Source organism: Balaenoptera acutorostrata, chromosome 6 (assembly GCF_949987535.1).
Source record: "Balaenoptera acutorostrata chromosome 6, mBalAcu1.1, whole genome shotgun sequence".
Lineage (NCBI taxonomy): Eukaryota > Metazoa > Chordata > Mammalia > Artiodactyla > Balaenopteridae > Balaenoptera > Balaenoptera acutorostrata.
The window spans coordinates 3250572-3277843 of NC_080069.1; the positions used below are offsets into that span (position 1 = coordinate 3250572).

At 39.5% G+C, this 27272-nt stretch overlaps 1 protein-coding gene across 4 annotated transcripts; it reads right to left on the reverse strand.

Moving 5' to 3' along the window:
* Positions 1-401: 401 nt before the first annotated feature.
* Positions 402-26993, reverse strand: LOC103002075 (kynurenine/alpha-aminoadipate aminotransferase, mitochondrial). Of its 4 annotated transcripts, XM_057548097.1 has the most exons (14): positions 26867-26993; positions 25354-25462; positions 24630-24798; positions 23516-23648; positions 19898-19972; positions 14675-14884; positions 14037-14102; positions 12706-12788; positions 12167-12263; positions 10887-10948; positions 10554-10618; positions 9146-9252; positions 1662-1763; positions 402-750 (listed from the first exon to the last, which is right to left on the reverse strand). In XM_057548097.1, the coding sequence occupies exons 2-14, from the start codon at positions 25418-25420 to the stop codon at positions 709-711; spliced, it is 1278 nt and encodes a 425-aa protein (XP_057404080.1). In that variant the 5' UTR covers positions 25421-25462; positions 26867-26993; the 3' UTR covers positions 402-708. The 4 variants fall into 4 exon arrangements, with proteins under 4 accessions (XP_057404080.1, XP_057404079.1, XP_057404082.1 ...); XM_057548096.1 differs by lacking the exon at positions 26867-26993 and having other exon boundaries at positions 25354-25696; XM_057548099.1 differs by lacking the exons at positions 14675-14884; positions 26867-26993 and having other exon boundaries at positions 25354-25696.
* Between the last annotated feature and the right edge of the window lie 279 nt (positions 26994-27272).

Genomic DNA, 27272 nt, shown 5'->3' on the forward strand with positions numbered 1-27272 from the left:
GACCTTAAAGGTGAGAAAGAAAAGCATTAAAAAGTATATCGTAAGTACCTCAAAGGAGTCTAGTAGATTGAAATTACGAAACTGATAAGAATGCATTTTGAAAGTTGTGTACTTTCATAAAAATACAATGTAGTACATTTTTCTCAGTCCTTAATCTCTCCTCCTTACTTAGAATTAATAGGGAGACCTTTATGTATGTTTAGATTCAGAATTTTATTTTAAATGGATTTCTATGCCATAACATAATGTCTGTGATACTCTTACTAAAAATTATGTATAACAGTCAAATTCTAACAATTTTTGCAACAAGCTCTCATTACATTTTCTTCAAAATAGGAAAAGTTCACATTACATACCATTTTGAACATGATTGTTTGCTTACAAATAATTTACTGTAAAAATGTTATTTTTCAAAGAAAATTTATGGGAAATGATAAAGCAACTACAAAAATCTTTACAATAAAATCCAGGATAAAAATACTTTTCGGGGGTTGAAAATTTATCAACATGTACAGGTGGATTATAAATATATTTTGGCAATCTGATGCGTTCAAGGGCACTTTAAAAGTTGTCTAGTTAAATTACTACAGATATGACGTGTTTGGTGAAACCCAATCTGTAAGTCTAACACCAACAATCATTTCTTCCTGCTAAAACATAGAAATAATTTATCTGAAAACCGTGAGTGCTATGAAGAGTTCGATTTCTTCATAAAGATTCCTTTATAAGTTGGGCTAATCCCTGGAAGGCCTAAAAGCGAACAGAGAGAAGAATTAATAAAATTAGGATGCTGCTTAGGAGAAGTCTGTCATAACTTTAGAAATTTAAACAAAGAGTATCCGTCTTAGGTTGAGATCAGACAGTGAAAGGTCAGGATTAACCTCAGTTTTATCTGGGTCAGAGGCCGTCATGTCCACTATTATATGTAGACGGAAGCATATCAGAGTTCCAGGAAATTTTTCAAATCCTTATTCCCTCAAGATCATCATTTTCTCCCAGAACACGAATTATGGTTTTCATATACTCTCTCACCTGCACGTGCCTTCTGTATAGTTTCAGTTGTCCAGCTCTACGCATATATAACTTATGAAAAGCATATTTAATGACATGAGAAAGCAAGTCAATCAAGAACACGCCCGGAGACAACCCATCTCCAAGGATAAGTATACACTCTTCTTACACTTACTGGACTCTTCAGTTTATGGCTCTTCTGTGGGTTCCCGACACACAGTTCTTAGGAACTTGCTTCTTGGTTTCCTGTAATCCTGGTTAAAGCTGGACTTTGTGATTAAGCAATTACTTAACTCCAGTCATTAATATTATTCTATTTGACCCTTCCCCCAGAGATAGAGATGGATGGCTTCATGAATTTGGACTATGGCTCATGTTAATTCCATGAAGGAGCGAAAGAGGTTCTCTCTGTAACGTGTTGATAATCTGCCAACACTGTTGAGCAGGTCTGAAATCTATTCAACTCCAATTTGGTCGCATCATTTGTCTATAGAAGCCTGGCAACTTCTTTGAATGGTAGTTTGTGACTTTCCAACTAATACCCATTTTGCAGAAACCCAAGAAGATATCAAATAATGTTGTAACTCCCAAAATGAACACAAAAAATAAATGGATATCTAGTTTTACTCTAAAGTGAATATTGTACTCACCATGTCCATCTGCTCTGGAGAAGCTAAAGAGAAGGATGCTCTGAAGTAGGGGCAAGGAGCTGAACTATCAAGGTAGAAGTTATATCCAGGAAGCATGAATATCTAAGAGAGTTTATGGAAAACGCGTGATGTACCATTAAAGAAAACTAAAAGAAAATATAGATGAACCTAATCTCAGAGTGGAGGATGACTTTTAAACTTAAAAAGCAATGAAAGAAATTACAAGAGAAAAATCAATTTATATAAAATTACTGCATGTCATACAATAAAACTAAAAGCATAGAAACCAGTGTTTACAATAAATACAGCAATTCTACCTCTTCTCCATATATTATAAAGAATGCACAGAAAGAGAGGAAAAACTTTAAAATGGACAAGGACAGCTTATTCAAGAAATAGAAATGGTAATAAACACGAATAAATGTTTAACATAACTAGAACAGTAAAATAAATCCAATGAAATATCATTTTAAAAAATAATTTATTTCATTTTTTTAAGTTAAACTATAGTTGATTTACAATGTTGTGTTAGTTTTGGGTATACAGCATAGTGATTCAGTTATACATATGTGTATATGTATATGTATATCTATTGATCGATCTTTTCTTTTTCATATTCTTTTCCCTTATAGGTTATTATAAAATATTGAGTATAGTTTCCTGTGCTATACAGTAGGTCCTTGTTGATTATCTATTTTATACATAATAGTGTATGTATGTTAATCCCAAACTCCTAATTTATCCCTTCCCCCCTTTCCCCTTTGGTAACCATAAGTTTGTTTTCTATGTTTGTGGGTCTATTTCCATTCTGTAAATAAATTCATTTGTATCATTTTTTTAGATTCCACATAAGTGATATCATATGATATTTGTCTTTCTCTGTCTGACTTACTTAGTATGATCATCTCTAGGTTGATCGATGTTGCTGCAAATGGCATTATTTCATTCTGAGTAATTCTGGCTGAGTAATATTCCACTGTATATATGTACCACATCTTCTCTATCTGTTCCTCTGTTGATGGACATTTAAGTTGCTTCCGTGTACTGGCTATTGTAAATAGTGCTGCAATGAACATTGGGGTGCATGTATCTTTTTGAATTATACTTTTCTCCATATATATTCCCAGGAGTGGGATAACTGGATCATATGGTAGCTCTACTTTTAGTTTCCTTATGAACCTCCATACTATTCTCCATAGTGGCGGCACCATTGTACATTCCCACCAACAGTGTAGGAGGGTCCTGTTTTCTCCACACCCTCTCCAGCCTTTATTATTTGTAGACATTTTGATGATGGGCTTTCTGACCGGTATGAAGTGATACTTCATTGTAGTTTCGATTTGCATTTCTCTAATAATTAGTGATATTGAGCATCTTTTCATGTGCCTGTTGGCCATCTGTATGTATTCTTTGGAGAAATGTCTTTTTAGGTCTTCTGCCCAATTTTGGATTGGGTTGTTTGTTTTTTTGATATTGAGCTGTATGAGCTGTTTGTATACTTCGGAAATTAATCCCTTGTTGGTCGCAACATTTGCAAATATTTGTTCCCATTCTATAGGTTGCCTTTTTGTTTTTTTATGCTTTCCTTTGCTGTGCAAAAGCTTTTAAGTAGGTCCCATGTATTTATTTTTGTTTTTATTTCCATTAATCTAGGAGACAGAACGAAAAAGATATTGCTGTGATTTATGTCAAAGAGTGTTCTTCCTGTTTTGCTGTAGGAGTTTTGTATTATCCAGTCTTACATTTAGGTCTGTAAGCCATTTTCAATTTATTTTTGTTTATCGTGTTAGAGAATGTTCTAATTTCATTCTTTTACATGTAGCTGTCCAGTTCTCCCAGCAACACTTACTGAAGAGACTGTCTTTTCTCCACTGTATTTTCTTGCTTCCTTTGTTGTAGATTAATTGGCCATAGGTGCGTGGGTTTATTTCTGGGCTTTCTCTCCTGTTCCAGTGGTCTATATTTCTGTTTTTGTTCCAGTACCATACTGCTTTGATTACTGCAGCTTTGTAGTATAGTCTGAAGTCAGGGAACGTGACTCCTCCAGCTCCATTCTTCTTTCTCAAGACTGCTTTGGCTGTTAGGGGTCTTTTGTGTTTCCATACAAATGTTAAAATTATTTTAGTTCTGTGAAAAATGCCGTTGGTAATTTGATACAGGGATTGCATTGAACCTGTAGTTGGCCTTGGATAGTAAAGTCATTTTGACAATATTGATTCTTCCAATCCAAGAACACGCTATATCTTTCCATCTGTTTGTGTTGTCTTCAATTTCTTTCATCAGCATCTTACAATTTTCCAAGTACAGGTCTTTTGCCTTTTTAGGTAGGTTTATTCCTAGGTATTTTCTTCTTTTTGATACGATGGCAAATGGGATTTTTTTCCTTAATTTCTCTTTCTGTTCTTTTGTTGTTAGTGTATAGAAATGCAACAAATTTCTGTGTATTTATTTTGTATCATGCAACTTTACCAAATTCATTGATGAGCTCTAGTAGTTTTCTGGTAGTGTCTTTAGGATTTTCTATGTATAGCATCATCTCATCTGCAAACAGTGACAGTTTTACTTCTTCTTTTCCACTTTGGATTCCTTCTATTTCTTTTTCTTCTCTGATTGCTGTGTCTAGGTCTTCCAAAACTTTGTTGAATAAAAGTGGCGAGTGGGGCATCCTTGTCTTGTTCCTCACCTTAGAAGAAATGCTTTCAGATTTTCACCGTTGAGTATGATGTTAGCTGTGGGTTTTTCATATACAGCCTTTATTATGTTAACGTGTGTTCCCTCTATACCCACTTTCTGGAGAGTTTTTATCATAAATGGATGTTGCATTTTATCAGAAGCTTTTGTTGCCTCTATTGAAATGATTGTATGGTTTTTATTCTTCAATTTGTTAATGTGGTATATCATATGGATTGATTTGTGGCTATTGAAAAAAACTCAAAAAACACAAACATGGAGGCTAAACAATATGCTACTAAACAACCAATGGATCATCGAAGAAATTAAAGAGAAAATCAAAAATACCTAGAGATAAATGAAAATGAAAACACAAGTATCTAAAACCTATGGGATGCAGCAAAAGCAGTTCTAAGAGGGAAGTTTATATCAATACAATCATACCTCAGGAAACAACAAAAATCCCAAATGAACAACCTAACCTTACACCTAAAGCAACTAGACAAAGAAGAACAAACCAAACCCATAGTTAGTAGAAGGAAAGAAATCATAAAGATCAGAGCAGAAATAAATTAGAGACTAAGAAGACAGTAGAAAAGATCAATGAAACTAAAAGCTGGTTCTTTGGAAAGATAAACAAAATTGATAAACCTTGAGGCAGACTCATCAAGAAAAAAAGGGAGAGGGCCCAACTCAATAAAATCAGAAATGAAAAGGAGAAGTTACAACCAACACCACAGAAATATAAAGGACCATAAGGGACTACTACAAGCAAGTATATACTAATAAAATGGACAACCTAGAAGAAATGGCCAAATTCTGAGAAAGGTACAACCTCCCAAACCTGAAGCAGGAAGAAATAGAAAATATGAACAGAGCAGTTACCAGTACTGAAATTGAACCAGTAAGTTAAAAACTCCCAACAAGCAAAAGTCCAGGACCAGATGGCTTCACAGGTAAATTCTATCAAACATTTAGAGAAGAGTTAACACCTATCCTTCTGAAACTATTCCAAAAAATTGCAGAGAAAGGAACACTTCCAAACTCATTCTATGAGCCACTATCACCCTACTACCAAAATCAGACAAAGACACCACAAAAAAAGAAAATTACAGGCCAATATCACTAATGAACATAGATGCAAAAATCCTCAACAAAATAGTAGCAAACCGAATCCAGTAACACATCAGAAGGATCATACACCATGATCAAGTGGGATTTATCCCAGGGATGCAAGGATTTTTCAACATCTGCAAATCAATCAGTGTAAAATACCCTTTTTGAGTTATCAAATTTGGGGGTGATCTTTCAGCTGGGAGTTGAAAGGTAAGTAGGCATAGGCCAAGCAAAAAGTAGGGGAAGAGTCTGTCAGGGAGAAGATACAGAGTGTAGTGTCCCCGAGGTGCAAAGAAAATTGGTCACTCAAAGAGGTGGAAACACTTAATACATAGAGTGAAGGAATAAAAATGATAGGTAATAGTGTCAAAACGGTGGGACACCTGCTCTTCTTGGTGACTTCTGTGGCCAACAGCTCGCTGCCCCAAAGCAAGTGTCCTCTGCTTCCTGCGCATGAAAACACACTGTTCCCAGCCTCTTTCTAGATGCCTGTGGCTGCGTGAGTGAATCCCAGCCAGGAGAGGGGAAGTTTTGGTGCTACTTCTCGGCCTGGCCCCGAACGTCTCCCTGTGTGACCCACCATGCCCTCTCAATGCTGCGGTCATCATGGATCCATGTGTTGAAAAACTCAGAGCAAGAAGGTGGCAGGAACCTGGGTCTCTGACTCACGGCAGGAGCAGAGGAGCCTGTAGACCACGTCTTTGAAAACTGTGCGTGAGTCAGAACTAAGCTGGGTTGTGTTAAGTCTTTGAGATTGTTGTCTAGTAAAATCATGACATTCAGAACTTTAAGAAACTGCTTGTATTTTCATGGTGTAAATCTGGCCCCTGGATGTTGAAGTTAGGTGAGCTGGGAATGAAATGATTTGGGGGCATTCTGGGGAGAAAATTTCAAGGCAGAAGATGAGTTTGTTTGTTTGTTTTTTTGTCCTGATTCACAACGAAATGAAAACCGTCATTTCTGCCAGTATTGGGGAGCAGTTTAGGGATGTGTCAGAAGCAAGTTTCTGTAGAGAAGGAGGGGGTGGCAGTAATCTCCTTGCAAGGTGACCAAAATCTGGGCTAAGGCAGCAGTGATAGGGATTACTTAGAAAAGGTAAAGGTACGTGCGACAGGGTGTATGGAATAAAAGAAAGGGACTGAAAAAACTATAATAAAATATGAAGCCTGTGTCCTTATCCCCTAGCTCAGGGATGCAAACAAATAGCCACTTATCAAATATTGTGAATAATAATGGCATTGATAACAAAGCAAAGAAAATGTAATAAAATTGATTTATTGTACTAAAATGCACTTAGACGAGTGAAGTCATTTAAGTATTTATTAAGCACTTTCTGTGTGCTGTTATTAACATTAAAACAATTCATAAAGCATGAGTCCTGCGGTCAAGTACGATGATTACAGGGAATGAGTGACTTTCCCAGGGGAGTGGATTGGCTCTCGGGTCCAGGCAGCCAGTTCCCAGCTCTGACCTCTAGACTGTCTCTTATGCTCTAGCACAGGAGTGTGCCAACAACAACACCATCTGTTCTTTGTACTCACTGCCTCGAGACAAAAGTGATACTAGAAACAGAACTTGGTGTTTACAAAAGAGTGACGAACATGATAAAGGAATTAATTAATGGAGAACGGTTGGTTGACTTGGTAAATTGGAAAGCTACACAGAAGCATATTTAGATGTCTCAGCTTAATTAGTGCCTCTGAATGAAATCTAAGTAGACCTGATATAAGTACAAAAGGAGAAAAAAACCTAGAAATCCTTGTGGGCTAATTTTAAGTGAAAAAAGCAGGATATAAACTTTTCTGTGTAATTTTAATCATGTAAAATAATTGCACAGCCATATCAAACAAACAAACCACCCGATTAAAAAATGGGCACAAGACCTGAATGTACATTTTTCCAGAGAAGACATACAGATGGCTAAAAGGCACATGAAAAGATGCTCAGCATCATTAATCATCAGGTTAATGCCAATCATTAACCATTCATCATCAATGCAAATCAAAACCACAATGAGATATCACGTCACACTTATCAAAATGGCAATCATCAAATGGACAACAAATAACAAATGCTGGTGAGGATGTAGAGAAAAGGGAGCACTTGTAAACTGTCGGTGGGAATGTAAATTGGTGAAGCATTATGGAAAATAGTATGGAGGTTCCTCAAAAAATGAAAAATAGAACTACCATATGACCCAGCAATTCCACTTGTGGGTATATGTCCAAAGAAAATGAAAACACCGCTTAAAAAAGATACATGCACCCCAGTGTTCATTTCAGCATTATGTATAATTGCCAAGATATGGAAACAACCTAAGTGCCCATCAACAGATGAATGGATAAAGAATATGTGCGATATATATATATGTAGTGATGTGATACACAAAGTCATAAAATGAATGAAATAATGCCATTTGTGACAACATGGATGGACTTGGAGGGTATTATGCTTAGTGAAATAAGTCAGAGAAAGACAAATATGCACTTCTACGCAGAATCTAAAAAAATAAAATGAATAAATACAACAAAAAGAAAGAGACTCACACGTAATAGAGACAAACTGGTACTTACCAGTGGGAAGAGGGAAGGGGGAAGGGCACGATAGGGGTAGAGGATTAAGAGGTACAAACTATTATGTATAAAATAAAGAAGATACAGTGACATATTGTACAGCACAGGGAATATAACCAATTTTTTATAATAACTTTAAGTGGAGTCTAATTGTTAAAAATATTGAATCACTATGTTGTACACCTGAAACGAATGTAATATTGTAAAGCATTATACTTTAATAAAAAAATAATTTCATAGGCAAACTACTAGATATATATAAGCTGTTCAAGAAAATATTTCACAAATGGTCATAAAATCTGGGTGGTAAAATTATGGGCTATTTAAAAAATTTTCATTATGCTTTAATGAAGTATAATGTTACCATGAGTATGCTTTACTTTCATAATCAGGAAAAAAATCCTTTTATTTTAATACTAATGGCTTATGGTTACCAGTGGGTAAGGGGAGGAGGGTTAAATTGGGAGTTTGGGATTGACATATACAACTACTATATATAAAACAGATAACTAATAAGGCCCTACTGTATAGCACAGGGAACTCTACTCAATACTCTGTAATGGCCTATATGGGAAAAGAATCTAAAAAAGAGTGGATAGATGTATATGTATAACTGATGCACTTTGCTGTACACCTGAAACTAACACAACATTGTAAATCAACTATACTCCAATAAAAATTTTTAAAAAATAATAAAAAATATTACTGGCTAATACTTATCAAGCATTTACTATGTGCCAGGTATTAGTCTAAGTGCTTTATCCATATTGACTGCTTTCATCATCATAGCAACCCTAAGAGGGAGAGGTTCTTATTATCTGCATTTTACCCAACACCACGTATAAGGGCAGGGCTGGAGCTGGGGTTCACACCCAAGGACGTGACTCCAGAGTGTGCTCTTAGCCACTAAGCTAATCAGTAGCTGAGCTGAATGACTGTGTTTCCCCTAGTTTAGACCAGGAGACTAATTCTGTAACCCAAACTCTATTATGATCTTAGTAAGGAGATAATGTATCTGGTAGGCAAACATTATGCCTTGGGTTGGCGGGCAACGATAGACATCTCTCGCCATTTTTATTAAGATATTACTTTAAAGAAAAAATACAGCTTTTCTTCCTGTTTTACCTCTTTCTTAAAGGCTTTCTCTTCGATCAGTTTTCTTACATCATGAAGGCCCTTAATTTTAACCCATAAAAACATTCCAGCAGTAGGAACATGCCATTCTGCCAAACCTACAAACAAAAGAAGAGAAGAAATATTTCCCGAGACCATTTTTGATGATGTCAGCTATATCGCTGAAATGACAAATTGCAGTAACTGTAAACTAGTATTTCCAAAAAAGTTCCTTCAGGGATAGCATTTTTAAAAATATAGGTTTAAGGAGTCCTGAAAACTGATGCTCTGAGTTTTATTTTAAAAAGTAAGGGGAGGGTTTGAAAGGGAGAGAGGAGACTCGTGTTTATTTACGATTTTAGTGGGTCTCAGGGCAGTGCGGGAAATCCAGTGCCATGCCCACCTCCCTCCCTTAGAACTGTCCTTAAGCCAAACACGGCTCTTTCAGTTTTAGGAGCGGATTCCTCAACTCTTTCTAGAGCCTTCTAGTGTTTCAATAAATCCTATCATTTATGTAATTGTTCATAAGTCTAACGAATTGAAGTTTTTATCAGAATGTAATTAATTATGAAAGGAGTACATAAAATTAAGAAATTCTGGTCATTTGTAGGCTTTATGCTTCATTGAATATAAGGATACAGAAACCAAGAAGGAAGAATAATTATTTTGATTTTGATTATTACCCTTTAAAAAAAAAACCTTGATGTTGATTAAAGCCTTTTTTTCAACTTCACTATAGGGAGTGGTAGAATAGTACTCTTATCAAAAAGATAGTAATTGTGTTTTTACCAGGACTACATAGGGAACAAGATATGAGGGAAATAAGAAGTGAATACTTTGTATTTACTATTATTCTTGCCAAAGGCATTTTTAGTGGTGTAATTAAAGCCATGCAATTCATTTTACTTTCTTCCTTAATAGAAGATTAAATCTAAACCATTCTGAAATCAAATTAGCAATAGAAAATATTAGATAAATGAGGTTAATGATTAAAAGACAAATTGTCTATAATGAGAAACCTGCCTTAGATTGTACTATTTTGTGTTTATAGAGTCAGAAAAGGAGTATGTTGTTGATTTCACAATTCCTCTTCTATTTGGAGCAAAATTTTGAAAACCTTTTGAGTACGGATGTTATTTAACTTTAAGTAGGTTATTGCTGGTTGATTGTTAGACTAATTGGTCTTTTTTCTTCAAACCACAGATACTTTGCAGCAGTCAGGTATAGTAGAAATGCGTAGAATTGTGCCAGGGTTTGTGCTGTTACTTCTGAGATCATTCATAGGGTAACATTTTCTTGACAAGAATACTCCTGGACCCTGTTTCCTTCCCCGGGGTTATTAACAATACTCTGTGGTGTGTATCACTCACTCGTATAAGGGCTACTGTTCATCCCAGGACAGGATGTAAGTTCCACTCACCACTTAACCACTTGTCTGCGGCTGCCAATAATGCATCCCTTTGCTTTCTATAGAAATCAATAATCCTAGAAGAAGAAAACAATGAAAAGGATGTGTTTGCTACATTGATTGCAGACACTAAAAGGCTCTGGAGTCCAGTCTATAAGAATCTATTTTCTATCTTGATGAAAATGTCGAATTCTTGATGAGGGAATAGAGCATATTTATTTGACCTGTCTGATGGTAAACTTTTTTACCATTGTGGTCTTTCCATTATTTTGGAATAATTCAAAAACGAAAATTAATAGAGTGAAGTCCATTTCTATATAAAGTATGGAACCTAAAATACAGTACCTCTCTACATGGGTCAGGAAGCCCTCTTCTCCCCATTGGTGTAGAAGCTGTGATACCAGGAGCTAAAAGGGATGAGAGAGTTATAAGGTTCATCCTCAAATGTTTTTTTTTGTCAAAGATCACAGCAAATCACTCTTGATTATGTGCAAACGACCCTAAGAAGATGCAACAACCTGCACGCAGCCTTATAGGCTCAGCGACTTATAACAACGTTGATTAATAACAATGACAACAATAATAGTAAAAATAACAAATATTGATATGGTCCTTGCTATGTGCCGGAAACTGCTGTACCATATGAATATAGTTCAGCTAAGTTGATCTTTGTAATACCCTTATTGGGCAGGTCATTATTTCCACTCTACTGATAAAGAGAATGAGGCACAAGGTGAAATTAACTTTCCTGCAGTCACTGCGCATCACAGAGCCTGGACTTAGGGCAGACTGTCCAGCCCCAGATCCACCCAATAACTGCCGCCCTAGATGGCTTCTCTAAATATAAAATACATACAGTCTATATAAGAAGTTATACAATATATTTAGAGATTTTTGTATCCAGAATGAAAGTTCTAAATGTTCTAAATGGATAGTGAAATTTGGTTGATAACAGATACAGAAAATATAGAAAAAGCCCCCAACTTGATAAAACATGGGATATCTGCACTTTGTGGAATGTATAATGTCAAAGAAATGTCCATTCTACGTGAACTACCCCTTTTGCGTTCTTAGGTAGCCGTTCTGTCCTTAAGGTCTGATTCTCAAGGTTGCCTTAGGGATGGGTCCAATAATTTCTCAAAGCTTGTAAAGAAATTTATACATTCTCCAAAAATAATTTTACTGTATTTTAGTTAAAATACATTCCAGCTGGTGTCTGTAGGGAGGTTAGCACATGGGCAGTGAAGGCAGACGTCGGGCCACCACACGGGTTTGAACCTGTGCTCTCAGATTCCAGGAAAACGAAGCTAACGGTGTGTTACTTCACCAAACCTCTTCCACCCTGTTGAGTCCAACACAGTTTTTATGGGATTCCTAGGCTAGATGCCAGGACACAGACGAATAAGATCTCTGACCCTCAAGGAGCTTGATCTACACTGTGAAACAGCACCAGGTCCGTTCAAATCTCTTTTGCCTTTTAGAGCAAACATCTGCTGTGCGTGGTCTCCTAATTCAGTCCATGCGGAACTAGAGTTGCAATCAGTGATTTCTCTCTCTGCCACCTACACGCAGTCATATTTGCCAACATCTATTTTCTTTTATGATCTGATTCAAAAAATTCCTACCTGGGTGAAAGTGCTGGTGTGCATTGTTGAAACTTCTGTGTGTAAAACAATTCTCTCGATCAAGGGCTTTGGACCAGTTATAAACCCTATTCGCAACCTGCACAAAGAGAGAAAAGGCACAATACCAACCCTGCATTAACAATTAATACCTTGTTACTGATTTCACGGGGAAGAAAGTTGTGACCTGGGGACAAATGGACCTAGACAGTTAACACATTCTAATAAAACAACTTCTTATTTAAAATACACATTTAAATTAAATTGTACAGTTAAAATAGAATGCATATCTGACCAGGTATTTCTAAATGTGCTCTATCATATATGCAAGCAAAAACCTGACCAGTCCCCATTAAGCTATAGGTTAATGGCCAAGTATCTTTGACCACTCGGAAGGATTGGTAGAAAAGCCTGTTATTAATAGATAAAATCAAACAGGAATACAAGTATCTTAAATGAGAAGAAGTGTTTGCACTAAAAGATGCTGAGGTGCAGCCTCTGTCGCCTGTAGATGCAGCCTGAAGGCACAGCCAGGGCCTTACCCAGAGGACAGGACTTTGGAAAAGGAGTCAGCTCGGATGACACGCCCATCAACGTCCATGGAGAGAAAAGTCGGTGCCCAGGGCTGGAAATGGAAGAAAAATACTGTTGGTTTGGGAAGTCTGTTAGAGACCGTATCCCTACTTTGTGCAGAGAGTGGGGAGGAATGGATTTGGAGAACAGTAGGACAAACATCCTTTTTCTTGTCTTCATCTCAGCCCTTTGAGATGGAGTAAGAACCAGAGATGCATGTTCTTCTATTCGTATCTGCCGATCTTCACGGCTTTTCCGCCAAACACACACACACTCGTCCTCTCACTTGCTCACGATGCCACTCCCGTGAGTTTAGGGAAACCTCACACAGGACCTCCTTGTCCCAAGGCTTGAGATCCAGGATGAACAGATTTCGAGGAAGGATTCAAGAAAAAGTAGTTTGGAAAAGACCAAAACGAAGAGGGCCATCAGCATTCTGATGCTGAGGACTGTTAAGAGAACGCTGACCCTTAGACCAACTAGAAACACAAAAAAGGTGCAAATGAAGACGAGCAGTGTAGTCGGTGTGCAATGCTGAAACTTCCATATTTACTTCACAAGTAAATGCCAACGAGAAAGGGGGCCATGGTCGTGTTGAAGGTGGGCGGCAGGCAGACATGGTATTCAGGCAAACTAGATAAAAAGCCAAGAGTTCTGTTTCTTCTCCGTAGATATAAAGTGGGGACTGAGTCCCTGTGTTTGTTCTGTGCAGGCCTGAGAGCAAATACAGTGTTGGATTTTGAGGAATTGGGCATTGGGTGTCTGTACCACTACCGTTGTCTCCTAGGAAACCATGCTCGTTCACAGTGGTGTACGTATATAGTGGGAAGGGATCTAAAAGTCCATCCTTCTGCAGGTAAGTCCCCGGCCCTAAGTGACAGGGATGGCGAGTGGGCAGCATGATGCTAGGAACGCCCCTCCTCTGCCCACCGCCACCTCACTGACTGAGCGCGGCCCTCCTCCTCCTTCAGCCTGGACACAGCTCCCACGTCCTCGGCCCATCAGCCACCCGCAAGAGACCGAGGTTGACACCCAAGGAGACGCCCACTGCCCCTGGTACGATGTCGAAGGAGCCACGATCTGGATTTGGAGTCCAGACGACCCTCACCCTTGACTCACTCGACCCTCCACGTGCCTGGCACAGAGAGCCAGCCGCTGTTCTAAAGGTAAGGAATTTCTAGAAAGAGCAGTAATACCAGAGATGAAAATACTCAGCAGCCCGGCTAAACTCAAATCAGCGCAGTAACTTACAGCCACTTACTTATCTACTGATTGTGGGCTGAGTTGACACTGCACTTACCTTGTTGAACTGCATAAAATAATAAGGATCGTCTTCTATGATGAGGAAGTCATATTTTCTTGCGAGCTAAAAAAGTTAAAGGAGCATATTTATTTCTTCAGATTGCTCAAAGATAAAAATCACTTGGAATCATAGTTCTTTGTACTCATTTCTGTGTAGCTTAATATGTGATTTTAGAACAGTGTTTATAGTGAAAAATATTAGACATCATGTTCAGCTACCTAGAGGAGACTTTACAAAAGGAGCCTGCCTCCTATTTTAAAGGAATTTCTTTGTAACCTGAAATGACAAGAAGCAGGAAAGGGAAGGGACAGGTTGAAAATACAAACATGAAATAATGAAAATCAAACTTGGGGCCAGTTATTAAATAACCTCGTAGAGTTTAACATCACACCAAGAATAACATTTCTTTCAATGAAAATATCAATTAAAGGGAAAGAAAAATCTCATAGTCAACAAGAGTGTAATAGTTTCTTGAATTTAAATTCATGGCGACCCTGGCATAGATGACTTCCTTTAATTAAAAATCATCTTCCTTGAGAGCGAGAGGCTAATCAGAGAAGGAACTTGCAGAGCACTCTTCTAAAGGGTCAGAAAGAAACAAGAACACAGCCACGGAACCCATTCTTTGAAAATACCTCATAGATTTCCTTTTTGCGGTTAGTTGTTAATGAGTTCCCGGCAGGGTTGTTGCCATTTGGGACAGTATAAAGAAATTTGGGGGTGTTTTTCTCGGGGTTCTTTGAATCTTCTGGTTTCCATCTGGAAAGTATTTCTCTGAGGGAGTCTGGAATAATCCCATGCTCATCACTGGAAACGTTAATCATGTTGCAGCCCATAGGTTGCAGCTGTCCAGTACAAAGAGAAAAGAAAGCCCAAGACTCAGACTTGACACAAAATATCAGTGTCACTGGTTCTTACACTAAGGAGAATGTTACCATTTATACCCTGAAACACAAACCTGCACTCAGCTCTTCGCCCACAGTGCATTATCTTCATAATCATGCTTAGAACTGGTTCATAAAATAGGTGTTTATTAAGGCATGTTTTTTGACAAAGTAAGTTAATCTTATAAAGCACCTATGATGCTAATACGTAAAATAGTTATAAGCAGAGGTGATATTCAAAATATTGGACAAGTGGTGTAGCATGGGCACTTCAGATACAGAGCAGGCTGGAATGGGGTCCTGGAGGCCCGCTACCATGCCAGCATTGGCTCTGTCCTATGGGGTGTTCAGGTTGGTCTTAGGAGAGGGACAGGGGAGTCAGGGTGGTGCTGGGGCACCAAGGAGCATCAGGGCAGTGGCTCACCAAGGCATGTGGATACTATACTGTACCGATTGCAAAGGCTGAAGTCACAAGTAGTGGCCTTGTTTATAGACATTGTTCTATGAAAGTTTTGTGTTTTTATGTTTTATGTTTGCGGACGAACATAAAGAAAAAAATCGGAACTTAATAAGTAACAAGCAAAGGAAATCATCAACGAATGGAAAGACAACCTACAGAATGGGAGAAGCTATTTGCAAACAATGGAACTGACAAGGGATTAATTTCCAAAATATACAGACAGCTCATACAGCTCAATATCAAAAAAACAAACAACCCAGTCCAAAATTGGGCAGAAGATCTAAATGGACATTTCTCCAAAGAAGACATGCAGATGGCCAACAGGCACATGAAAAGATGCTCAATGTTACTAATTATTAGAGAAATGCAAATGAAAACTGCAATGATGTACCACCTCACACTGGTCAGAATGGACATCATTAAAAAGTCTACAAATAATAAATGCTGGAGAGGGTGTGGAGAAAAGGGAACTCTCCTACACTGTTGGTGGGAATGTAAATTGGTGCAGCCACTATGGAGAACAGTATGGAGGTTCCTTAAAAAACTAAAAACAGAATTACCTTATGATCCAGCAATCCCCTTCCTCGTCATATATCTGGAGAAAACCATACTTCTAAAAGACACATGCACCCCAATGTTCATTGCAGCATTATTTACAATAGCCAAGACATGGAAGCAACCTAAGTGTTCATTGACCGATGAATGGATAAAGATGTGGTATGTATATGTATGTATGTATATACATACACACACACACACACACACACACACACATACACAATGGAATATTACTCAGCCATAAAAAGATTGAAATAATGCCATTTTCTGCAACATGGATGGATCTAGAGATTATCATAGTAAGTGAAGTAAGTCAGATGGAGAAATACAAATATCATATAATATTGCCTATATATGGAATCTAATAAAATGATACAAATGAACCTATTTACAAAACAAATAGACACACACAGACATAGAAAACAAACTTCTGGCTACAAAAGGGAAAGAGGAGAGGAGGGATAAATTAGGAGTTAGGAATTAACATATACACACTACTATATATAAAATAGATAACCAACAAGAACCTATTGTATAGCACAGGGAACTATACTCAATATCTTGTAATAACCTATAATGGAAAAGGATCTGCAAGTTATACATATATATGTATAACTGAATCACTTTGGTGTACATCTGAAATGAACACAACATTGTAAATCAAGTACAATATATTTCAATAAAAATTTTAAAAAATAGCAATAACTGAGCGAGGTTCTCAGAAAAAATATTTTCAAAGGATAAGCAAACACTTTTCTTAGCAGTCAAATGTAGAATTATGCACTGAGAATAATCCAGACCCCACTTATGGTAAATTTAAAAGGTCTTAGACTTAGAAATCACATAAACATGAATAAAAGAAGTCAATATTGGATCGTGAGGTAAACACACATGGACCGTAAGCATATTCCCTCACAGCCTGGCATTGGTCTCTGTTTGGGTGTGTGAAAACGTGTGTGCATGTGTGCTGTTTACATAGACAAAAGTTTTATATTTATAGGCATTGTGTAATCTTATGACTTAGGAGTTTAGGAAAATAATTAACAATTAGTATCCAGTCACTAAGAAAAGGTAATTATTTTATTTTAGTTTTTTAAATTAGGGCAAAATATGTAAATAACAAAAATTTGCCATTTTAAAGTGTGCAACTCAGTGGCATTAATTACATTCACAATGTGTGCATCCATCGTCCCTATTAATTTCCAAAATCTTTTCATCACTCCAAACAGACCCCCTGTATCATTAAGCAATAACTCCCCACTTCCCCCTCCCTCAGCCCCTGGTAACCACTAAGCAACTTTCTGTCTCTATGAGTTTGCCTATTTCAGATATTTTGTACAAGTGGAATCATACAATATGTGTCCTTTGGTGTCTGGCTTCTTTCACTTGGCATAGTGCTTTCAAGGTTTACCCATGTTGTAGCAGGTGTCAGAACTTCCTTCCTTTTTCTGGCTGAATAATATTCCATTGTGTGGATGGACCACATTTTATTCATGCATTGATGTGAACTTGGGCTGCTCCGTGTTTTGGCTGTTGTGAATAATGCTGCTACGAACGTTTATGTTTCTGTTTGAGCCCCAGTTTTCAAATCTTTTTGGGTACATACTAGGAGTGGAATTTGTGTGTCCATGGTAATTCTATGTTTAATTTTTTGAGGCACTGATAAACCGTTTTCCACAGGGGCTGCACCATTTTACATTTCCACCAGCAATGTACTGCAGTTCCAATTTCTCTACATATTCACCATTACTTGCTATATTCCATTAAAAAAATAATAGCCATCCTAGTAGGTGTGAAGTACTATCTCACTATGGTTTTGACTTTCGTTTCTCTAATGACTAGTGATGTTGAGCATCTTTTCATGTACTTATTGGCCATTTATATATTTTCTTTGGAGAAATGTCTATTCAAGTCCTTTGTGTATTTTTAAATTAATTTCTTTGTCTTTTGTTTTTTAGTTGTAGGAGGTCTTTATATACTCTGGATAGTGAACTCTTACCATATATATGATTTGCATGTATTTTCTCCCACTCTGTAGGCTGATTATTCACTTTCTTCATAATGTCCTTTGATGCTCAAAAGATTTTAATTTTTGATGAAGTCCAATTTATCTATATTTTTGTTGTTGCTTGTATTTTTGTTGTTTATATCTAAGAATAGTGCCAAATCCAAGGTCAAGAAGATTTGCCCTTATGTTTTCTTCTAAGAGTTTATAGTTTTAGCTCTTATATTTAAATGTTTGATCCATTTTGAGTTAAATTTTTATATGGCATGAGGTGAGGGTCCAATTTCTTTCTTTTGCACGTGGAAATACAGTTATCCCAGCACAATTTGTTGAAGAGACTTTTTTTTTCCTGTTGAATGGTTTTGGTACCCTTGTCAAAATCAGTTGGTCACAGCTGTATGGTTTATTTCTGAAGTCTCAATTCTATTCCATTGGGGTATGTATCTATCCTTAATGCCAGTACCAGCCGGTTTTGATTACTACAGATTAAGGCAGTTGGTTTTGAAATTGGGAACCGAGAATCTTCTAACTTTGCACTTTTTCAAGATTGGTTTGCCTATTTGGACCCTTTCCAATCCCAAATGAATTTGAGGACTGGCTTTTCTATTTCTGCAAAAAAGGCTATTGGAATTTTGATAGGGATTGCATGGAATCTGTAAATTGCTGTGGTAGTATTGACACCTGAACAGTATTAAGTCTTCCAACCCAGGAGAAGGTGATGCCTTTCGGTTTATTGGCATCTTCTTTAATTTCTTTCAGCAATGTTTTTTAGTTTTTAATGTGGAAGTCTTTCACCCATTTTGTTAGATTTATTCCCAGATATTTTATTCTTTTGGATGCTATTACAGATGGAATTTTCTTAATTTCCTTTTCAGATTGTTCATTAGAAAAGCAATGTTTATAATATATTTTTACCCCTACTTGGGAGTGTTGAGGAAATATGCCTTTCATCAAGACTAGCTAATTGCTTTCTATATATATTCATTTTTCACAAAGATAATATTAAATTCAAAAAAAAAAGATAATCCATGAAGTTAGATTCAGTAGAGCGTAAGGGTCATCTCATTAAATCCCCTACTCTAAGCTAGAATTACTTTGCTAGCATTCATGTCAGGTGGCCATTGAGAGTTACTCTGAGCCCCTGCAGTGATGGGCAGTGCTTTACTCCTCAGAGAGCTGGTAAGGCTGATGGTTAGACAGTTGTTACATTGAGTTGAAACTGTTTTCCTGTAGTTTCCATCCTTTGGTTCCAGTTGTATGAACCTGAGGACATGCACAGACAAATCTAACTCCTCCGTCACATGGCTAGCTTTAATGTACTTGAGGACAATTCTCATGCCCCCGTGGAGTCTTCTCTTTCTGCAGAAAAGAGCATAGTTCCTAAAACAATTCAACCTATGGTATTACTTCCGTTTGTTTGTTCACTCTGGTCGCTCTTCTCCGACTGTGCTCCAGTCTGTACTCACATTGACCCAAAGGTATTGTGCCCCCGACAGCGGTGTGTTCTGACCAGGGCACAGCAGAGCAGGGGATCCGACTCCTCGTTCTGGATATCAGAGTCCCATTAATTAAGACTGGAGAGGAAAGTCCTAATCATACCATGTTACTGTACAGTTATTCTCCATTGACATATGATCATCCTTAGGCGTGTGGTAATATAGATGGTAGTGAAAAAACGTCTTTGTAAATTAAGTCACATTTCAGGTGAAATATTAAGAAATCTGGACATGATTTTGCACAACCCAATTTTAGCACCTCTACATTTAGACCTTGTAAGAATAAATGTATAAAGCAGAGGGTACATTTCACATATTTTGCATATATTAATGGTTCTCCTGTTTAAGAAGAAAGATGCTATTTTATGTTTCAGTGGACAGATAATTCTCAAGGTGCAGTGGTTTCTTATTTGTTATAAGAAAGAGAGCTGCCTTTTGTAGAAATGTGTACTCACAGCATGAATTGTTCCTGAATAAATAGGTTCATTTACGAGGATGTTATCTCCAGGATTAACGATCATTTCAAATACCTAACAAAAGAAACATAGGTTAGCTTGGTTAGCTTGGTTTCCAGTCTTAGAAAACACCCCCCCCCCCTTTTTTTTTGGTTTGGGCTCACTAGGATTCTAGAGAAGGAGTTGGCAAGTTTTCTGTAAATGCCAGATGGGACGTATTTTGTGAGCCCTGGTGTCTCCATTGCAACTACTCATCTCTGCCTCAAGGTGAGAAAACAGCCGTAGACAGTACGTCAGCCGATGGTGTGGCTGAGTTCCAGTAAAGCTCTACTTACAGAATCAGACAAGGGCTGGCTTGGCTCTCAAGCCACAGTTTGCAAACCTCCATTCTAGGTTGAAAAAAAAACATAACTGCTTTGGCTCCTAAAATTTATTTATTCCTTTTATTCCTTTTCTGAAAAATTTAAAAATATTTGCTATAAGCCAGGCCTGTGTAAAGGATGGAGATAAAGGGACGAGCATAAAGGCATGGTTTTTACCCTCACGGAGATACTGGTCCACCATTCTGACTAAATGTTATACGAGTCACAGAATCATTCTTTCCTGCCCTGTGATGTTTCACAATCCCCAGGTCAAGCCTCTCCTCCCTATTATTTTAACAACCTAGAGCTCTTGATAAACAGCACGGCCATTATACATTGGGACAGAAGATTTGACTTTTGTTTCCTGATTTGGTCTAGGATGTTCCATTTACTTTTCCTTAGGAGCTTTTGGCATTTTATGACAGTGTCATCCTCTGACAAGTTTCTAATTGATTCAGGATTTACAGGACCTCCTAGGACCAAACAAATCACTGGGTGGCTTGTGTATCATCCGTGGATCAGGTGAAAACCTCATCACATACATTTCCCATGTCAATTAGGGGACATGAGAAAGTCAAATATCCTAAATGAGGATGGAGGGCTGTTTATTATCTGAGACACGGACACCTAAAATAATATCCATCCTGGAGAACAAAGTGGGAGAAATATTAAACCATATTCCCAGGAGGCCTCTGTAACAAGCATGGCTCTAAGCCAGTGAGTTACTGATGCATTTGGCCACCTATGCTATCTTCCTCTTTGATATGACTGATGTTGCAACAGACAAAGAAGAAACTTTCTTGTGCATCTTTCTGGAAAAAAAAAAAGGCACATAGTGTTCCTTCCTAAGAAAAGAATTTCACTGAAAAGAACTTTTTTTTCCTACTAGTCTGGAGCATCACAAATGTTTCTCTTCAAGAAAAAAAATCAGGGCTTCCCTGATGGCGCAGTGGTTGAGAATCTGCCTGCCAATGCAGGGGACACAGGTTCGAGCCCTGGTCTGTGAAGATCCCACATGCCGTGGAGCAACTGGGCCCGTGAGCCACAATTACTGAGCCTGCGCGTCTGGAGCCTGTGCTCCGCAACAAGAGAGGTCGCAATAGTGAGAGGCCCGCGCACCGCGATGAAGCGTGGCCCCCACTTGCCGCAACTAGAGAAAGCCCTCGCACAGAAACGAAGACCCAGCACAGCCATAAATAAAAATAAATAAATTAATTAAAAAAAAAAAAAAAGAAAAAAAATCAAACAGCAGCTAATCCTTTTATTTTTCCTAATTCAGGACAAAAAGGGGGAGGAAAATTATAAAGTCTTATTACTTTAATACCTTATTCTGTAAAAATAATTTAATTGAAATTCATTAAAACTAACCAGATTATAACTTTCACATTTACATAAGAAAGAAGAGCAAGAAAGCTACTCTGGTTTGAGATAAACAAGAGTCATACTTTAATCTAGATGTGAGGACTGAATATAGAGCCTCTTTATCCAGGACTAATTATTCATGAAAAAGAAAAGAAAAAAAATAGATGAAACAGAGAACCATATATGCAGTCTCTTTATCCGGGGACCCCCCAGTGGTGGTTACCTCTATGGAGTTCCTGGAACCCAGGAGAGAAGCAGACAGAGAGAGAGAGAGAGAGAGAGGGAAAGAGAGAGAGAAAGTAACCCAGAGGAGAAGTCAGCCGCAGACACAGACGTATACGTAGACGTGGAGAAGCACAGCCAAGAGGGAGTCAGGGTACAAGAGGCAGCCGGCACAGACGATGACACCAGCAGACACACAAAGGAATGACGTTTCATCTCAGGGGTATCAGGATACACCCTCAAAGAATTTAAAAGTCATGCATTGAAATGTTATAGCCACAAGCAAAACTGAAATGTAGCCTGAATCTCTGAGTCAGATGAAAGTAAGCAGCGCTCACTAAGCTGCAGGTAGGGGTTGAGTTCTCCCTGAATGGGAATCTTGTCCTAAGGACTCAGAGCTCTGGGTCAATGATGATGGGATCTCTGTTTAAGAGAAATCAGGTTGCAAATGAAGCAACTGACAAAGGATTAATCTCCAAAATATACAAGCAGCTCATGCAGCTCAATATCAAAAAAACAAACAATCCAAAAATGGGCAGAAGACCTAAATAGACATTTCTCCAAAGAACACATACAGATTGCCAACAAACACATGAAGAGATGCTCGACGTCACTAATCATTAGAGAAAAGCAAATCAAAACCACAATGAGGTATCACCTCACACCATTCAGAATGGCCATCATCAAAAAATCTACAAACAATAAATGCTGGAGAGGGTGTGGAGAAAAGGGAACCCTCTTGCACTGTTGGTGGGAATGTAAATTGATACAGTCACTATGGAGAACAGTATGGAGGTTCCTTAAAAAACTAAAAATAGAACCACCATATGACCCAGCAATCCCACTACTGGGCATATATCCTGAGAAAACCATAATTCAAAAAGGAACATGTACCACAATATTCATTGCAGCACTGTTTACAATAGCCAGGACATGGAAGCAACCTAAATGTCCATCGACAGATGAATGGATAAAGAAGATGTGGCACATGTATACGATGGAATATTACTCAGCCATAAAAAGAAACGAAATTGAGTTATTTGTAGTGAGGTGGAGGGACCTACAGTCTGTCATACAGAGTGAAGTAAGTCAGAAAGAGAAAAATAAATACCGTATGCTAATGCATATATATGGAATCTAAAAAAACTGGTACTGATGAACCTAGTGGCAGGGCAGGAATAAAGATGCAGACGTGGAGAATGGACTTGAGGACACAGGGAGGGGGAAGGGTAAGCTGGGACGAAGTGAGAGAGTGGCATGGACATATACACACTACCAAATGTGAAATAAATAGCTAGTAGGAAGCTGCTGCATAGCACAGGGAGAGCAGCTGGGTGTTTTGTGACCACTTAGAGGGGTGGGATAGGGAGGGTGGGAGGGCGGCTCAAGAGGGAGGGGATATGGGGATGTATGTATGCATATGGCTGACTGACTGTTGTACAGCAGAAACTAACACAACATTGTAAAGCAATTATACTCCAATAAAGATGTGACAAAAAGAAAGAGAAGTCAGGTTGGTGAATGTCTTTAAGTTCCGTTTATGATTCTAGGTGAAGACAAGGAAGCCTTCGTAACCCACAGAACACGATGCTCTGTGGCTAAGGGAGAGATGGCCGTCTGGGTGAACGTAGTATTTGATTCTTCCCGCGGGTGCCCTTCCTTCCAGCCTTACCTTACAGAGACCTTCTTGGCTGCCACATGTGACACACATGTCCATTTGTCCTTGGCTGGGTGGATAATGGATGGTGGGAGGATTATGCAATTTTACTTGTAACTGTTTCAGCCAGGATAACAGCTCTGGGAGTCTAAAGCATAAAATGCATTTAAAAATTGACAGTAGTGAAAGTCATAATAATAGTAGATAGGGACTAAATGGTGGCTTTATAGCAGGCACTTTAAAGGTCCTCAAATGCTTTTTGCCAATATTAATATCTTTACTTAAAAGACAAGGCAACAGACTTAGAGATTAAGAAATCCACATAAAGGTAATCAGCTGGTGATTAAAAGAGCTGAGATTTGAATCTACAGCTTTCTCATTCCAAAGCCTGTACTTTTTCTTTTACGTTAGAGCACTCACTGCGTAATTAATTTTTTGTTTCCCTTAGGAAGATTTCTGTAGGATACCTAAAGTGCAGGTTCAGTAAGTTCTTTCCATCACGGAAAGAAAAGCCTAGGTATACATTGTATACAATACAATTCTTATGCACTCAACATGCATTATTCTTCAATCACAGAGCAAACAGGCTTTAATAAAGTACAATTCATAGACACTCTCTAAGTTACCCTTTATCACTGGAAGAAGACCAGCTAAGGAAAGCTTTAGAATATGTGTTCCAGTTGCCTTTATGAGATTAAACACATCTGAACTGAGGGCAACACGCTTACATAGCTGCCTGTTTAGAAAGGGAACATAATCATTAAAAAATTTCCCCAGGACTTAAACTGGCTACTTCCTGGGTCATCCATTTCCTCCTTTCTCCTACCTGGTTCTTCACCTAGCTATCGTCTCTCTCTCTCTCTCTTTTATTCCAGTCTTAGCTCAAATGGTATCTACTTTCAAAAGCCTTCTCTCCCTCTCCTAGTCATATAAGGTTGAGAAGCAGTCACTAGGGGTCTTAAGCATTCAGTATTATTGCTGCTATTAATTATTCTTCTAAAGCTCTTCCCCAAACCTTCCTCACTGCTGAATACCCAGTTAAAAAACACACACGTCACTTTATCAGCGGGCTGTAGAATACTGCTCATGAAAATGAACCAACAAGGTTACATTATCTACTGATCAGTACCCAGCACTCTGCGAATACTGCAGTGCTCTCTTCATCATCTCTTCATCAAATTGGATGGTCTCTCCGTTGTCTATGGTGATAACCGCAGTCTTGAAAGGGAACGTGTTGGGGTTTGGTGCTCCAGTCGCCAGGGAGAGGACAGATTTCGATGACTTGCCCAATATCTCAGCTACAACAAATAAGGAGGAGAAGAAGAAACACTTTCAGTGAAGACTTTCCTAAACAGAGATGGTTCAGCATGTTGCATTAAAGTCAGTAAGACTTTAAAATGTAACGATTTCTAGTGATAGAATGCTAGTCCGAAAGAAACATAGAAGATGCCTTTTTTTGTGGACCGACCTCACCGGTGGAGGAACTAAGGAAGAGACACGTGCATCTAAGAAGGCAGAGTGATCAGGCAGACAAGCCAAGGGCCGCAGTAACAGAAAACGGTTTTCCACTCGGCCCGTCCCTGCCCGGCTCCGCGCGCACCCCGCTCTGTCCCGCGAACCCGCCCTCCCCACTCCGCACGCGCCCGCACGCTGAGCCGAACCCCGACTCCTGTGCCCGGAAGCGGCCACAGCGTGTGCACAGCGGCCTGCCCTCTCTCTGCTGCTGATGGCCCGCCCTCGTGCCCGTTCCAGCGCGGCTTCTGTGCCAGGTCTGCGCAGAGCCGGGCTCAGGCCGCCCCGAGCAGCTCTGCGGGGACCGCCCCCTCCAGTGGGCGAGCAGGGCCGTGACTCACCCATGACTCGAATGGCAGAAGGCTTCCTGGCCGCGCTCGCAGCCGTGATGAACCGTGTGTAATTCATTCTCGGATTCCAAACGGCAAGCCCGCCTTAGGTGGTTGAAGACTAGGAAAACCAAGGATCCGCGTCAATCCTGCCCTCTAACCCCTGCAAGGCCACCTCTGCTGTCCCCCGCGTGTGGCCCGGCGCGCGGAGCCAGGAGAGGCCGCCGAAGGCCCGGCTGGTGGCTGCGCGAGAGCCTGGTTAGGATCCGGCCTGGCGCGTAGCGGGACTGGCAAAGTCCACGGGCAGGTTAGGGTGCGGGCCCCTCCCGCCCCACTCCCTTTGGTACCTCCCCCTGCCGCGCGCCCCTCCATCCCGGCCCCGCCCGCCCGCCCCGCCCTTCCACCCAGGCCCCGCCCCTGCCACGCCCCTCCATCCCTCCCCCGCCCCGGGCCGCGACTCCAGACCCGCCCCCGCCCTCGTATGCATCTACCCTGTCCCGCCCGTGACCGCCTGTCCTGCTGGGGACCTGACCATGCGCCTGCAGCGTGCTCTCTTTGTTGGCGCGGGCAGTGCGGGAGGCCGCATTTAATGATTTACCATTGGGTGTTTTGCACAAGGTACTTAATCTTTCTGGGCATTAGTTTGCTCACAGGGCTGTGGGCAGGATGAAATCAGGGAATCTCAGACACTCCTCGGCACAGTGACCTGATCTTACAAAAGCCTTCAGTAACTGTTAGCTATTATTTTGACTAGTAACAACGTTCTTAGCAAAACTAAGGACTCAGTTTCCTAATGGTTTTTGCTAGAGAAACTGGCAACTTTTAAGGCAGATTATGTCCTTAGTTCATTCATGTACCCAATTAAGGGTCTCTGTGAGGTTACCTATTTAAAGAAGTGTTGCCTCTGCATTTTTCTAGAAGTTAGCTCAAGAAGCTCTAACTAACCTCTAAATTATAAACCATAGTTAATTATGAAATAAAAGTGGAGATTTTGATGTTACTAGAGATTCAGGATTCCCCCCCCACCCCGTTAGTGTGGTTCCCTTGGATACTTAGGTACCTTAGATACACAAACTTAAACTTCTTCCCTTTGGTTGTAGGAACCTGTTTGTGAAAGGTCTTTGATGTTCTCAGGTCTATGCTGCTTATAATATTTATTACATAGAGACTTTTTTTTTTAAGTACGGAACTAATGCCCGCCCGTATTTCCAATCAATGGCAATAAAACTAAAGGAGCCAAAACTAAAGAGATTTCAGGCCAGCTCGTCATAAGTTGCAGGCTCTCGAGCTTCATGGGTTTGCTGAATTTTCTACTTGGCTGCTGGAGTTGGACAGGTGAGAGGCTGAGGGTGCTGATTCGTTATGAGGTGGTGATGATTTAGGTCAGGTAGGGAGGCAGAGAAGTGGCCCATCAGGGCGGCTACTGGAACGCAGGGGACCTGAGGGTTGTGCTTAGAAAATGCAGGCAGAGAATGGCCAGAGTGGTGGGAAAGGGTAGGCAAGGGCTAAGTTGGGGACAGCTTACCTGACAATCAGAAGCTGAAAACTGAAGAGACAGTTGATTGCCAGAGAAATCCAACAGACCAGACTTTGAAATTGTCAGGAGCAACCGCAGAAGGAGTTCTTTGCCGGGTGTGGGGTGAGTGAGCAAGGTCACAGCTCAGGCTGCCTTTTAAAGACTTGGCTTAGGACTCCTGGGGACAGAATGTATTAAAGGGCCAGGGCTTGTGGACCCAGTCATCCTCTAAACATTTATTGAGTGCTTCCTCTGTGCTGGGAGCTGTAACACGTCTAAAGAGATGGTGGAGACCAGCCACAGGTCTGGAGGCTGGAAGTGCCGGATGAAGGTGTCAGCAGGGGTGGTTCTCCCTGAGACCTGTGACCAGGAATCTGTTCCAGGACTCTCGGCTAGATACTGGTGGTTTGCTGGT